General features: G+C 39.7%; 1 protein-coding gene across 2 annotated transcripts in view; it reads right to left on the bottom strand.

Annotated features, from left to right (window-relative positions):
- ntrk3b (neurotrophic tyrosine kinase, receptor, type 3b) overlaps positions 1-16458 on the bottom strand; it is a 245194-nt gene that overhangs the window by 49830 nt on the left and 178906 nt on the right. For both annotated transcript variants that reach the window (XM_034148840.1, XM_034148839.1), the window contains exon 12: positions 2213-2401. In XM_034148840.1, coding sequence (XP_034004731.1) covers positions 2213-2401 — 189 coding nt within the window. The remainder of the gene's footprint in view (positions 1-2212; positions 2402-16458) is intronic.

The raw sequence follows: 16458 nt of genomic DNA, 5'->3' as shown, positions 1-16458 counted from the left end.
ACACATGTTTCTCTCATCCTCCCACTTACTGTTATAGTATATACTGTACTGGTATCAAAATCCACAAAACCCATCAGCCATTGGTCTTAAACTCGCTTCATTTAAGGTTTAGCTTAGAATAAAGTTTGAATTAGGGTTGTTGCATTTAGTTGTGATGGTTGAGATAAGGGTAAGTGGTAAGGGAATACATAATGTTTAAGAGGGTTCTCACAAAGATAGAATTACAGTGATGTATGTGTATGTGTTTATTTGTGTGTGTGTGGCACTGGCAGCAAGCTATTCTCCTGGATAAAAGGCTTTCAAGTAAATGAATGAATACATTATGGATTGGTGGCCGAGCATCAACAAAGCCGCCATACTGTATCTGAGCCGCAAGACAGTGAGTCTGAGCAAGGCCAGCAGCACAATAGAGAATCCACAGAGCACCCGAGAGACCTCTTACTGCAGACAATTATCAAACCATTGAGAAGGTAAAGAAAAAGTGAGGTGAGAAATCAGCAAATTCATTCTACCTACAAACCACGCTAACGATTCCGCCTACATCCCCATACGAGCACTGATTGATCCTCTCTGTCAAACACCTACACACACATTGTAGATCCACACACGGATACACACAGACATTTCCTTTTTCTCGTCTGTGTGTGTGTGTCTGTGTGTGTGTGTGTGTCCTGAGGGGAAAGAATACATTCATATTCAGTGAATGATCGGCAGAGGCAGAAGCCGTTCGGAGCCATTTTGTTTTTCCAGCCGCCGGCAGAAAGCAGTGGCCATTATGACCTTGTGATGAATTCAAGGTTAATTTCCTTTTTTTATGCAAACACTGCGAGTGAAATGTCAAAGTAAGGGATGAAGGTTGAAGGAGTGAATATTCTATACTATATAAGTCAAAGCTGGTGCACAGCCATGGTCTGGACTTTTAATTCTGGTCACATGGTAATCTGTAAAAAGTTTCATTTGTGCTCAGTGTCATTTATTCATTAGCTGGCAATCAGATCTCCTGTTCCAGGCATGAGACGTTATAAATCAGTCACCGGCTGGCCATTAACAATTCATGCAATTCATAAAACATAAGAGCCGTCATTTATTTATCACCTCTAAATGGGATTTCCTTCCTTCTCATTTGCTCCAAATCAGAAGTCAACCTCAGTTAAGCTGACCAACGGCCATTTTGAAAGCGAGCCAAGACACAAGATCCAAACTAAAAGGGTTCAGGATAGTTTAAACTCGCCCGCTGCCAGTCAGACAGCAGGAGTGTCTGTTTTCCCTGAGTAAATCCGGTTGGTGCGACTGATTTTGTGAGGAAAGGAAGCAGCAGGCTGGCGCCTGGCACAGTTGTTTTTCTGCTGATTCTCTTGAGCAGTTGATGTAATTGTGAGTAATTAGGCCATAAAGTGGTCTTGTCTTTCCCAAACCTGGAACATGAGTCCCGTGGGGAAGCAGAGAGATAGAAGAGGAGGGGAGGGGTGTCGAAACACTGCAATACAGAAGGCTTTTCTTTTGTTGAAATAGCTCCTATATAAAGAGCCTGGAACAGAGCCAGCGGATGCTAAAAGCGTATGATCACACTGACTGTTGATGACACTAAATTATGCTCCTGCCCCGAGGGCTGCGGCAATTCTCATTGTAAAGATAAACAGCAGATTACAATGGGGATGCAACAGTTTAAATAAAACTATGAAGACATTGGGTTTGATTACTCGCTCTCTGATCAGATAAATCCCCTAAATACTGATTTGATAACAACAGCAGTTCCTATGTATCTCCATCAAATCACCACCGCCATGATGACCGGTAAGAGCTGTAATGGACATTATGATTATCAGAGAATTGAATGCTATGTTATATTAAACATATAAATAATACTACTATATAAGCCTTACTGTACATGTCAAGAGACAGTAGATCTCAGCACTCAGGAAGGTGACCATTAAGATAAGATAGGACTTTATTTATCCCGAAGGAAATTGTTGTGCCAGAGTTACAAAAGTAATTTATCTGATCATGGGTCTATTTTACTTTGATAAGGTCACGGGTCAATTATCTCAAGACTAAGCATGTATTCATTGTAACTGTATAAAAAACTCTCCAGTTTGAGTAGTTGCACTCGGCTGTGGAGACATTGCTGAGTGCCTCTTTTGCAAAAGATTAAAGACTCAGAAAGACAACTCTTTGTTCATTTCAAGCATTTCCACCACAAAGCTTTACTTACGGGTGCTCGGCTTGTTGCAGTTGTGTCCGTGTCTGAAGTATTGAGGATTTTCCACCACGGGAATACGAGTCATTCCTATAACGACGGCATCAGGACCTGCGTCCAGAGTGCAGGGGGTAATAATCCCATGGTTGACATGATGAAGAGGGCTGGCAGAGTCTTCCTCACCACTGATCACAGCCACTGGACCTGGAAGAAGAAGAAGAAGAAGAAGAAGAAGAAGAACATGAGAAGGACGGGTTATTTAAGGATTCAGACACCAAATATTGAGCTCAAATTGTTGGTGTTACACTGTTCTATTACATGTGAAACATCCTTAATGACTGATATTAATATAAATATAACATAAAAGCAACTTCTGTTGTATCATGTAATCATCGATGTAGTGTTGTCATGATATTGTACATGTTAGCCCAATAGGATACCTTACAATCAATATTTGGCAATTGTAAAGGCCTTAATTAAGTATTAAATGCATTACACAATAATAGTTGCTTCTAAAATATGTTACAATACTGTAAGCCCATTCAGCTCCAGTGCACAACTAACACGTGATTTGGGAAGTAGAATGTGGACTTTTCAGTGCAATAGAAAGCATATTATGTCCGGCAATTAAACAGAAAATATTTCCCATATTCATAGATTCTGAATATTCCAATGAAGTAGAAAGAGATGATTTAATTTCAATAATTTCTTATACGTTTATTAAGCTTTGTGGGATAAACATGCCAGGCATTATTCAAAGTAAGATGTTTAATATGACTGGAGGAGAGCTTTAACTAATAGTAATCAAGTGACATGTGGGTGAGTGTCGGGGAGGTGGGAGGTTTGTTTTCTGCTTTCCTCCACAGGCCCGTGAACATGAGTTACAGCAGTGACAGTGTTGTAAATGTGAAGAGGGAGTAGTGAGGGTGCATGCAGAAAGATGACTTCATGTTTCTACCAGAACCTACCCTTATGAACTAAGATTAAGTATAAAGATATAGAAATTGAGCAATTAAAACAAGTTTATGTTGGATTTACAAAAGGAATACTATCATGAAATCTGGTTGGATTGGCGTGAAGGAATAAAAAGTGACACACAAAGTCGGTGTGTTTCTTGAGCGACATCGTTCTTTCTGAGGCTGAAACTATGAGTCTCTTGAGGCTAATGAATACCTGTGACTATTTTGAAAAATGATAAGGTAAGGTAAGTTTATTTATATACTGCAGCACATTTCCAGACACCGAGGCAATTCTAAGTGCTTTACATCAACATGAACACACAATAGGAAGACAAAAGAAAGACACACAATAAATAAACACAATGGAATAACAGATTCATGAAAACCATGCATAAAAGAGATAGTTTAAGAACGAGGTACTGCAAGAAGTGTAGGGATAAAAAATAATAAATGACTGCAGCATGGCAAAAGGTCTGTAAGCTCAGTTGGAAGTATATTCTAATTCCTGTTGACTTTAACTGAAAAAGACAATTGTGTAAAAGCATTGGGATCTTTAAGTTCAGCGCAGATCTTGAGGTTTCACCCATTTGCTCAGAAAAAAACGTGTAGGCAGTCGCTCAATGACGACTTGTTTCTCTGCTGTGCACAACTCTCCAATAAAGCGAGTACTCTGCTATAAAACCCGTACATAAGAGCAAGCGTTGTAAATAAATTGATGCTCACATGTGTCACTTCGTCGCACCCTACCTCCCTGCAGCTCAGGGTCTATAATTTGATATGACTGGGTCTTGATTGCTATTTACTGTGTTGTCAAGGTGAGCCAGGGACTCAGGTTTGTGGGTAAACAGAGTGTCTGTCACAGCTCCACTGAGTCGGCTCTTGACTTTATATCCACTCGCTGTTTCTTTCCTCAAAAGATTGCAGTTGTCAGAGTTGTATAGTTCTCTGGACACAGCGGTGACAGAACAGGAAACTGCATCACATCGGCTGACAGTAAATCATGTCTGGGACCTTTTTTGAATTTTAATTGAAAATAGCAAAGTAGCCCGGTTGACAGGAATGTGTTTTATGACACAATGCGTTGGACCAAGTAGAGAAATAACAATACTTTAAACAGCTCAACATGCGGACCACAGGCCAATGGTGAGTAATGGATACCTTGCAGTGAGGCGGTCATTTATGACATGAAGCTTATTACAGTTACACTAACACTAATTAACCAGCGACTTCACTCATAATAGTGATTACAAATGACTTGGCAGCACTAATGGAGGTTTTCTGTAACTTCTCAAGTCTGTTCACGTCTTTAAACACTGCCATAGTTCATCCATGTTCCTGTTAGTGTTTTACTTCCTGTCTGTCTTCTTCTGCTGTTCCCGTTAGTGTTTACTTCCTGGGTGTTTCTCAATGTCGAGGAAGGCTCCTCCAGAGCCACTATTTCAAGGATGCTACGTCATCGAGTCCCGCCGAAGGACTGTTCCAATGTCCAGGATACTTGGAATTCTACCGAGGCCGGCGTCCTTCATTGCGGGAAATGTCGAGGCTGCACATGTGTATCCTCCGCAGTCTTAAAATCCCCACAATGCTTTGCGCACGGACCAATTTCCAAAATCTTTGCCAGAAAATGTAAGGCGGGGCCTCTCATATGACGCACACCTGCACACCTGTTAGCCTGTTCCGACCATTCTTCGTTTTCCGAGGCTAGGAAGGATTCTTGACTCGCTTCTGAAGGACCTGACTCAGAAGACATGTCATACCAAGGAAGCGTCCTCGACATTGAGAAACACCCCTTCTCTGTCTTCTTCTGCTGTTCCCTTTAGTGCTTACTTCCTGTCTGTCTTCTTCTGCTGTTCCCTTTAGTGCTTACTTCCTGTCTGTCTTCTTCTGCAGATTTCTCTGACGTCCATCACTCTCTCTTTAAACGTTCTTACTTCTCTTGCACTCTTTTTTCTTTTCTTTACTGGTGACAGTTTGGCCATCTTGAATTCAAAGTGTTATGCTCTCTATAAATACAAAAATTACATTCAAAACAATGTACAATCATTGCATAGAAAGTTATAATGAGTGAAGGGTAGAAATCCTACTGAACTACTGAAAAGAGAGATTACTCAAGAAGGATTCTGGTATTATTCCCAGCTTTTTAGTGCGATGAAATGGTATGAAACTCCATCTGGTCAGACTTCAGTGGCAGATCGATGATTCCTCCGGGACGCATGGCCTCCCTCCAAACCCCCCAAACTCGAAACTACACAAAAAGCTCCCTCTTGATTCTTTGCGAGATGAAGGTTTTTAGAGAAGTGAAGTGGAAATTGGACTTCTTGACTTCAGACCATCTAAAAAAAATTGCATTTATGTTACCTGAGTGATGAAAAGGCCCAATGGCCTCGGAAAGGGTTTTTTATCTTCCGAGACGTTGCCTCTGCACAGAATGGAATTGGAACAGGAAGTGGACATTTTCCCTCCGAAACGTCTATCTGAGAGCAAAGTTCCTCTCTATTAAACCAACTTTGATTTATTCAGGTGAAATGGGAAAATGAAATGAGCCAAGCTTCTGCTATTTCTCCATTCTTTTCATCTCTCTTTTTTTCTTCACAACTTTTTTTAGTAGTAATATGGTTCATACAGAAGGTACATTTCGTCAAGCACTACGCATCGCCACTGGGTCTAATTCAGACTGTGACTAAAGACTGGATGGTTTTTTAACTTGTGACTTTTCTATTCCTTTTTCTATAACTTTTTTCAAGTTACTCCAGTTTGATATGAGAGGACTGGTGAAAAATAATATCCATATTAACCTCAGAATCAACTTTACATACATGGATTCAGATATTTTCAAAGTCCATTCGTCTGTATTTAATGCAAACTTCAATTACTTTTATAACATTATACTGGTAATTCCCAAATTATAGTTTAACATTAAAGGAACTTGTCGCTTTGTTGTCACTATCTAGATGATAAATTGATAGCAGTGTCACGGTAGAATGGTCTAGTATTTAATATGACCAATACAATTGTTGCAGCCAAAAATATCACATTTACGGTTTAATTAAACTACTAGTTATTTAGTGCTAAATTATATTAAAATGACTTGAAAACTTAGATGTTCTGCTCCTAAAAACTAACAAGTAAATCATACAGTGCAGATATGTTAGGGTCATAAACAAAAGCTGGATAATTGTTAAAATGTTAACGTTTTTGAATGAACATTACTCTTAAAGCAGTGTCTGTCTTTGATAATATGTTCCATTATAATTCATGTTCTAATAAATGTTCTGTGTGAATAACTGTGAAAGAACCAAATAAACTATGCACCCTCGCCATCAATATTACTGACATTATTCACACTTTTTATGTCCTTAAACCTTAATATAAGGACATTAAATTCAGTTTATGATCCGACCAACCCACCAATAAAGTTTTCTGAAGTGCAAGAACTTTGAATTAAGCGAATAAACCATCTGTTTCCTCTTATTTCCAACCGTTACGCTGAGCTAAGCTAATCAGCTGCTGATACAGGCCTAATATTACTCATCTGAATCTCACAAGAAGAGATTTCAAAGTGTAAATCCTGAATGTATAGAAAACAATTGGTAAAGGCAATCCAATAATTTATCTCTGGACATTTCTCGGGTTCTGCTCTTGCCCTACATATTCAACTTGTAGGACTCATCTCAACAATTGCCTAAAGTAAACCAGAACTGACATTTTTTTTATGTGTATTGTATATTTGTTCTTAGATATTGTACAATGTTTTTCTATTTGTATGACCTGTCTAGAGACTAAGGACTAAATCAGTATTTTTGCTAACTTGTTATGTTATGCATATGTTAGGTAATGTATGTTATACTGATATTCAATAAGAGGCACTGTCTCTACAAAATAAACAAAATAATAAAATAGATATCCAGCCCTATAGCCACAGCTGCATCACACACATCGGCAAGAAATGCAATTGATCTTCAAAAGACATACAACAACCAAAAAAAAAATCATACATTTAACGAAGGAGAGAGAAAAATACACTAATTTGTTTGGAATTTCTTTGTGGAAAATCTACAGGCCCGTGTCCACAAAGCATCTTTTTCTTCATTGATTTCAATTGATTCTAATGAGAACAGAGCGCATGGAGCAGCCACCTTCAGAAAGAGCACCATACCTAATGCCCCGCCTTCTTTGTGCGCTTCGCAATGAGAATAATTAGACATTTCAGAAAAATGTCGATGAGGTCACTTTAGAAACTGCATGAAAGCTTGCTTTGTCTGAGTCTGTCAGACGGAAACAATAAGAACAAACACAGAAAAGCCTGTTTTTTGGAACAGATTGGACCGGATGTTTCCATCGGTAAGTGTGCGACTTGTATCATCCTCCTCCCTTGCTGTCAAACTGAGTCGTGACAAGCTCATTAGCACCATGTGTAAAGGATAGACCATCCAGTTGGTGCTCATAGCAAAAAGAATGTTTTAAAAAAATGTAGTAAGTAACACAATGATATAAAATAAATCCGTACCGTGATAAAAACCCTGAGAACACAATGGCATAGAATTGTTCTGAGGGTTATTTAAATTGCATTCATCCTTCAACATCCTTCAATGCTTTGCCAGCCAACGTATTTTTCCAACACACATCCTTTTTATTTTTCTCTTTGCAAAATGTCTCTGCAGATGAAATGCCTCCATCATTTTCCACGAGACACCAGTGAGCATTACTCAATGTTCAAACATTGGCTGTATGATGCAAGGTGCGGCTCACAGGTGCATTAGCTAATTCTGCCAAATCAATGGATCAAGTGTGACATTTGCATCATCTGTTTCTCTGAGTTTAGAAGTCAATCCAATTTACTCTACAGGAGCAGAGACAGAGGCGCCTTCCCCTCCCGGCTTTTAAAATGGACTCATTCATTAAGGTGTTATCAATCTGTGTTCTCAGTGATGGATGAAAAGAGCGAGCGAACCTGTGAACTCACCACCTTTCAGACACAAGCCAACTTTATCTCTGCGCTTTGACACCTTGTTTGCATAATCAAACTAACCTTTTTAAAGATGCAATTAAAAACAACTGCAGAGAGAAAACGTTTTAATGTCTCCCTTAAACACACACCCACACACACTGCTTAGTTTTTATATTTTTGGAAAGGAAGCAGTATTTCATTCATCGTACTCAGTGGGCTACATGTCAGGTACAAGAGGGAGCTGTTGGTTTTTCCTTTTTAATTACAAGTGTGTTTTTTCGTGTCTTCGCCATGTCAGTAACCTCAAGAAGTACCATTAATCCTGAAGATTTTACAAGAGTGCATAAATCATTTACTCCCCCCTTCTAGATATCTAAGAAACAATTCTTACTGTCCTGGTGGGGTTTTATCTAGAATGAACAGAACACTTTTGTCCGAAATAAAAGTATTTACAACTTTTATTTCAGGTAATTAATTTATTACATTCATTTTCAGGTGTATATCAGTATGTAGTGTCTCTACTTTAAAGAGTCCTCTCCTGCTGATGTTCAGGTGTATATCAGTATGTAGTGTCTCTACTTTAAAGAGTCCTCTCCTGCTGATGTTCAGGAGTATATCAGTATGTAGTGTCTCTACTTTAAAGAGTCCTCTCCTGCTGATGTTCAGGAGTATATCAGTATGTAGTGTCTCTACTTTAAAGAGTCCTCTCCTGCTGATGTTCAGGTGTATATCAGTATGTAGTGTCTCTACTTTAAAGAGTCCTCTCCTGCTGATGTTCAGGTGTATATCAGTATGTAGTGTCTCTACTTTAAAGAGTCCTCTCCTGCTGATGTTCAGGTGTATATCTGTATGTAGTGTCTCTACTTTAAAGAGTCCTCTCCTGCTGATGTTCAGGTGTATATCAGTATGTAGTGTCTCTACTTTAAAGAGTCCTCTCCTGCTGATGTTCAGGTGTATATCAGTATGTAGTGTCTCTACTTTAAAGAGTCCTCTCCTGCTGATGTTCAGGTGTATATCAGTATGTAGTGTCTCTACTGGGACATGTCTCCATTCTTTAATGTTCAAAAAGCTCTTTATTTTTCTCATACTGCCTGTGCTGCAGCACTTCTTTTCACCCTCTGTCTGAAACCAGAGCCCAGTCTGCTCTGATTGGTTAGCTGGCCAGCTCTGTTGCGATTGGTCAACCGCTTAGATATGTCCCACCCCTTAGCCTATCACATACAATGTGTTGGAGAGCTATCCAATAGAAGTCTGAGTGTTACATAGTGATATTACATTGTTACTTTGGGAATGTAGCATTTGCAGACCATTTACATACACTAACACCTATATAACACACTCAAGGGAAGAGAAACCCCCCCCCCAAAAACGAATAGGCCCCTTTAACAAGCGCTTAGTAATATCAAATACATTTTTTATACATTAATAACACAAATGTTTACGTAGGATATCAGCCTTACTGCCTGTGGCTTGGTGCATTGTCTCTAAACCAGGACCATATTGGACGGGTCTAGTTTCTGGTGTTTCAATGCCTCAATTGACAATATAGGTCATCATTCAGGCTCTATTCTCCTCATTGGTGAAATAAGGTGTTATTTGCATTTCATTCACTCATTATTCCTCCTCCTTCTCTGCTGCAGGAGCCATTATTTACAGCTGCCTCTGGGTTTCCTGCACAGTTTATTTATTACATATTTTAGTGTTTCTTATTGTAATAATTATGTGTGCAAATATACCACTCTGACAAAAACTCAGCAGGGTTGTTTTGATCAGAGGGACCACCCGATAGTTTGAGTCTCTGCCTCTACAGTGACTGCTGAAGGTGATTTTCAGGACAAGAAAGAGAAAGCCAGCGGGTGACTCGGTAGGGTTTTCCCTGTGGTCGGGAATAAATTGTGCAGAGTGTGATTGCTTCCGCTCCACCTCCTTGTGGTAATTATCACACAGATTCCTTTCAAAGGTAGTTAATTAGGACTGGAATTAACTTGAGGACATGTAAAATGAACAGGAGAACACAGGAAGGATAACTTACTGAGGCAAGGCCACGCTTCTAGTTAACGATGGATTTGAAACAAATTAGGTCCATAAGTGGGAAGCGGAGAAAACATTGAGATGAAGGCAAACATGCTCGGGAAAAAAGGTGAACTAAACCAACCATCTGTCAAAATGCTTTAAGCTTGTTCACAGATCTATCGGAGGCGGTATTTTGCCATGAAGTGCCCTGGTTCGCCAGCAGGTTAATTCATAAATATATTGCTATAACAAAGTGGCTGAAGTGATGATGTGTTTTTGCAGGCACAAAATCAATGGGATATTTTTCATTGCATTTCAGTGTCAAACATTAAAGCTCTTTGACAAACACACATTTATGATTTTGTTCAGCAGGATAATCTCCTAAAACCAATTCATGATTTTTGAAGCGCAAAGCTAATGTCGGGCTACAAATAAACTACAGCACGGTCACATGACTTCACGTCACCACCGCTAAGCTTAAGACGGCTAATGTTAGCGTGATGACGTTTTGTTGTCTCATTCAGACACAACCGCTGTTTTTAATTTCAGCATTGGGGTATTTACTTTAAAATCTCTTGAGCAGGCTAACAACCAAAAACACATCCAAAAAATAATTTCCGGGTTTTAAGACTCATTCTTGGAGCTCTCTATTGAAATGAGAACATGTCTTTTTGTAGCCTCTTAACATTGACCTTCCAACATAAAGCATTTCAACTCAAACCACAATACTGATGCTATCATGAACCAATTAGTTACAGGCAACAGAACAATTTGACCGTAGAACAGAAGAAACCAAGATCAAGGATCAAAAATGTGCCCCCTGCCTTTCATTAAGCATATTCAGGCACCTACAAAGAAACATGAGTTTATCAACAATTCAAAATGTATTTTAACATTTTCATCCTTCAAGTTAACCACGTTTTTACAAATGTAACAGTAATCCAATCATCCTGATTATGTAATCCAGTTAATTGTAACCCGTTCCTCCCCGAGCCCGAGCATTGGTGCTATAAGAAGGCCGGTTAATTGCCAAATGTCCCCATGGTGTGAAGGAGCCTTGAGGTGGCGTGCACAGCTCAAGAGGGCATGTAGTCCTTCTGACAAATGACCCGCTCCTTATCTCAATCTCAATCTTTATGTATTTATATAGCAAATTTAAAGCAACCTCAGTTGACCAAAGTGCTGTACAGGGAGCAAATACAATATAGAATAACACAATAGGAGTAAGATAATAAAACAACGATTAAAAAAGAATATAAAAGCACAATAACACATTTCAAAAGTTCATGTTCAACTAGTATGCCAGTGCAAAGAGGTGAGTTTTTAGCAGAGATTTAAAAAGTTCAATAGACGGATTTGTACTCCTTGACGAACATGGGACCGCTGCTCAGGCTATCCAGAAATCTTCTGAAGCACCACTGGACTTCTGCGTCCTCCCCACACACCAACTGTGACAAATATTGAGCGGCGGACAGCTGATATTTATGGTCCTATCGACAATTTACTGTCGCCCCGAGCGGCTCAATGTGCTCCCTATTTATTGTGATATAAACAATGGCGAGCACTGAAGGGAAGGACGGCCTGGTCGAGACAGAAATAAACATACTTTTGAAAATCTGCTGTAAACCTCTCCGTCATGAAGCCACTTGTCCGTCCTCTAAAATGAATCGTCTACACCGTGCCTATCTGCAATGACACAGCACTAAAGCATTAAAGTCTGAGGTCCTGATGCTCACAATGACAATAAAACAAAGCAGAGAGATTGTTATTCTGAATTTGTGCTCACAGAGCCCTATCAGCTTTTATATCTTTGGCAACACATTACTCCGTAAGCTCCCTGAAGACAAAGTCATTTTACAAAAGTCTGAAAAGTGATGGAAAATAACATAATCCTATCTGCGAGCTGTCCCTCGTTCTGCTCCTTGATTTATGATTATGACAGAGTCAGGATCCTAACCAAAACTGGGACCTACACTTTATTTCCTGTTATGCGCCTAAACACAAATTGAATACAAAATAAACAGCAATCTGAGAATATATTCACAGCCGTGCGAGTCTCCGCTCTGTCGGGGTTTCATTCCTTCTGAAATGTAATCAGAAAGGGCCAAATGAATAGCTCGTGGCGGCATTGTTACGGAAACTGGTTTGCATCATAAACTCAGCAGTAAAGTCAACAGAGAATGCACACACACACGTGCAACACAAACATATGCAGAGCAGCAGCCGCACACTTGACGGCTATATTTCATGTCATGGCGTAAGAATATGAAACGATTCCCGAGCGTCGAGCATCTGGCAGCGTTTGCATGTAAATCATGAAGGAGAGCCCCATTCAGCCACCGCCACAGCCTGAGAGCGGCTTGATGATTGTGCATCAGTGAGGGGCGGGGGGGGGGGGGGGAGCCTCTGCATGCTAATGTGTCGCACGATGCCTCTGGGAGGGAACAAGTGGTTCAGTGGTGCTCAGGGTGAGCAGAGAGGTACATTATAAGTCAGAGGGTCTGAGGAAGCATTCCTTCAAAGTGAGAGATTCCGGTGAAATACGGTGAAAATATTGGGGAGGTGGTTGACTTACTGCAGCAGACATATATCATCAAATTGAATTGAAAGGCAGAATTGAACCTGAATGATTCCCTATCCATACATATTTATAACAGGCTCCAGACAGACATTGTGCTCCTAAGAGAAAAATATGTTTTCACAGGCTGCACATAGTGAAGCTGGGTACAAAAAAAGGGACTGAAATCCAAACACCTACAGCAGTTTGACAGCAAATATATAATTGGACATGAGGGACAGAGTACCCCTTACTTTAGCCGAATCACTGCAGGACAACAAGAGGCTGCAGCCATGCTAGGGGCTGAAGCTGGGCTAAAACACAGCAGGGCTTTAAGCTAAATGCTAACATCAGCAGTCAAACCAGTCTTCAATAACGATGGTAAAATGCTGATGTTTAGAAAGTAATGTTGCATGCTCAGACTTGCTAATTAGCACTTTAATGAATTAGCTGGGACCTTGATGATTTTACCAAACTTCTTGGAAATCGGGCTTCATCATTTGGGGAACTCAAAGGTCTGTTTTAAAAATGATTGGCAATCCAACAAAATGTGGGTCAAGATATTTCAGATAATGTTGATTCATGTTGATTTGAATGTTCACCATGGTGGCCATCTTTAGTTTTGAGTGTTAGCTTGCTAGCATTTGCTATTTGACACCAAGTACAGCTGGGTAAGTAAGTTAAAACTTTTCCTGATGATACATTCTGGTCAAATAAATGGTTGCTACACACACTGACATTTTACACAATATTTTTTTATTGTCAAACTATTATATGATCATTTTTACAATATCTTTAAAAATAAATACTAAACAACAATATTTTTGGGGACACACTACTGTGACATTTTTCCTTTATACAATATTTGTTTTTGACATACTGTACTATAACCTTTGTTTTATGATATTTTCAATGCAGTCCTTTAGTATGATAATGTTTACGGTATTTTTTATTATAGGACATTCTAGGATATATATTTGAACGACTTTTTAAGGATATGTGTGTATTGTGTACCAAATGTCTTTGCAATCTATACATGTAGTATTGTACTGTACCTGCTTCAGAGGAAATTAGATAACCAACGTCACATAATAAACTACATGAAAAAACTATTAGGATTCATCAAATGTATAGGATTTGTTCTCGTCCAGAAGGCTAAATGTTGAGAAATAAAACTTCTCCACATCAGGAAATGTTAGAGGAAATGCCCTTTGATCACTAAACTCATTAGGATTCATCCTTTAGAAATCACAAATAGTGTATAAGTAGAAATTGTCGAGGCAATACATCCGTTGTTGTTGCCGAGATGCTTAATCTGGAGCAAAGTGTTGCACTGCCGAGCCTTGCCTGGATAAAAAGCCATTGTGCAGGAGAGAAGCATTAGACTTTTGTAACGCTAAAGGGAACGAGGCAACAGCCGTTTAAAATACACCAGTGAAAAGCTGATTTATTTTTAATCAAATGTTTCCCCAGCTGGTAAAGGTAACAGAGGCGCTGTGTGAGGGCTCAAAATGAATTGGAGGCAGCACATTAAGGTCATTGTTAACCACGTTTTCTGCACTTGGGTGCATTCGGGTCCAATTTCCTTAGCATTCATTCAGTCTCAGTTACACACAAACACACACACTCACACACAATCTAATCAGGAAGCCACTCTGGGTTATCAATCAATCAGATGTCAATGTTCTCCTTTCTTCCCTCGTCTCTTTTGCACTTACTTTCCTTTGTTTTCCCTCCACAATTCCCAGATGACTTTATATCCACTCAATGGCCTTTGCTGTGAGGATTTGAAACATGTTGCAGAACTGAGTGGAAAAACTAGCAATCATACCAGTAATGATAAGGAAATAAAACACTAGTGACGCCAATGGCAACTGTTGAAACCTACACTGCTCTAGTGGCATGTTTAACTGAAGTGGCTGCTTTTTCATCATAACTTTAAAGCATTTAAAAAAAAAGACTCCCATCATATATTTCATCTCTTTTTGTTGTATCTTTCCATCACTGCCTTTTCCCCTTCCTCTTTCTTGTCTCTCGGGGTCTTTTTCTTCTCAGTTATATCACAACGCCCTCCATTTGAGAGTTCTCAACAAAACAGATTCATTGGGAATCCGAAGGGAAAAAAGGGAGTTGTGGAAAGTACAAATAAGAGGTACTTGAGTATTTCTACTTTAACATAAATCAGAGTTCAAGTGCACAGCAGGATCTAGCATGAACAGTGATTTATTAACAGACTACATTAAAAACTGAAGGGTCTTCTTTGATTTCTGTTGGTTTACATTGCACCAGTTGCCCCCCAGGAGAGAAACACTGCTGTGCACGTCTTCACTTCATGCTTTCCATGTAATGTGTACATTTCAGAGCCTTTACTCTACTGCATTTATAGTTACCCTGCAGATCCAGTATGATCGGGGATGCTGGAGTGTGTGTGCTGTTATCTTGTTTGGAGGACAATTTGCGTTTGTTAATGTCTTACAATCGCATTGGGAATCAAGAGTCTCATCAGCATCACAATGTTTCCCAGAGACTACTGAGCAAGAAACTGAAGACAACCTTTCGTTATGAAGGTGGAGGAACCAGAAACAAGCGCCATTTGAAGAGCATGCAACAGAGACAAAGATAAAAGTAACAAAAACACTCTGAGGTGACCATGGACAACCCATAAACATCTAAGGAGTCTGATATGGAGAGTTTGATTTGCTGACGGTGAGAGTGATGATCAAGTGTCAGGCTCTCAAGAAAACAACACACATTAAGTGGTCCTCATTAAGACATTGTAGACATTGGACGTGAAAGTGTAAAAGACCTGCAGAAGAAGATCTGTGTGTACAAGTCTTTACAATTATTGAAGGATGCAGCAGCTATCGTTCAGTCTTTCCTCGACTTGCAAGGAAGAATGCATCGCCCTGTTGGCGTAAACGAATGCATCAGATCATGGCTTTAACTGCAGGTCTACTGGCTGTCTGATATCCCCCAAAACAGGTGAATGAGGTGTGCAGAAATGTTCCCTTTTTGGTGTAAAGTGAAAGACAGTGACATAATGACACTCAATGACTAACACTATGGCCACAAAGCAACAATTAGGGGTCACACTGACCTCTACACTTTTCTTTTTGTCCCTGGTTTACTCCCACACTTCCCATTTAGGCCATGGACCGTACTCCCACTACTGAAAATAAGGAGGCTGTGTGTGTGTGTGTGTGTGTGTGTGTGTGTGTGTGTGTGTGTGTGTGTGTGTGTGTGTGGGTGGGGGGGGGGAGTTTCCTGCTAATTACACATCTAACCAAGGCACATGCACGCTTACTGTATCAACCTTCACACTCTATCTAATCACGACCCCCTTCATTTTCGCTTCGCTACATAACGGAGACACGGCTTCCTGGGATGACGTTGATGGTGTTGGCATTGCAATTAAATCACAAGTTGTATAAAAACATGCACGTGATTAACAGGGATGCTGGGCATTCTTGAAATGTGTTAATATTACTTTGCTGCTGTTACACAGGCTGTCTTTAGAGGAAGGTCTGAGAGCTGCAGGTTACTGACCAAATCTTTTTTGGAATACGTTCTTCAGACCTTCCCCAATAACAGCTTTATATCTTAATATAACTGTCATTCATAAAGCTTTGTAATCTTTAATTAAACAGCAAATAAATTCATCAACTTCAGGAGTGTGCTATAGCTAACTATGCTAATTATATCAGCAAACTAACATGGTTCAGTTTTGTATTATTGTGATTGTGTCTTTTTTGAACAAGGACCGTGCATAAAATGCATTAATCTC

Source organism: Trematomus bernacchii, unplaced genomic scaffold (genome assembly GCF_902827165.1).
Source record: "Trematomus bernacchii unplaced genomic scaffold, fTreBer1.1, whole genome shotgun sequence".
Taxonomy (NCBI): domain Eukaryota; kingdom Metazoa; phylum Chordata; class Actinopteri; order Perciformes; family Nototheniidae; genus Trematomus; species Trematomus bernacchii.
Note: the sequence above shows the minus strand (reverse complement) of the source record. Positions and strands in the feature narration are given on the sequence as shown.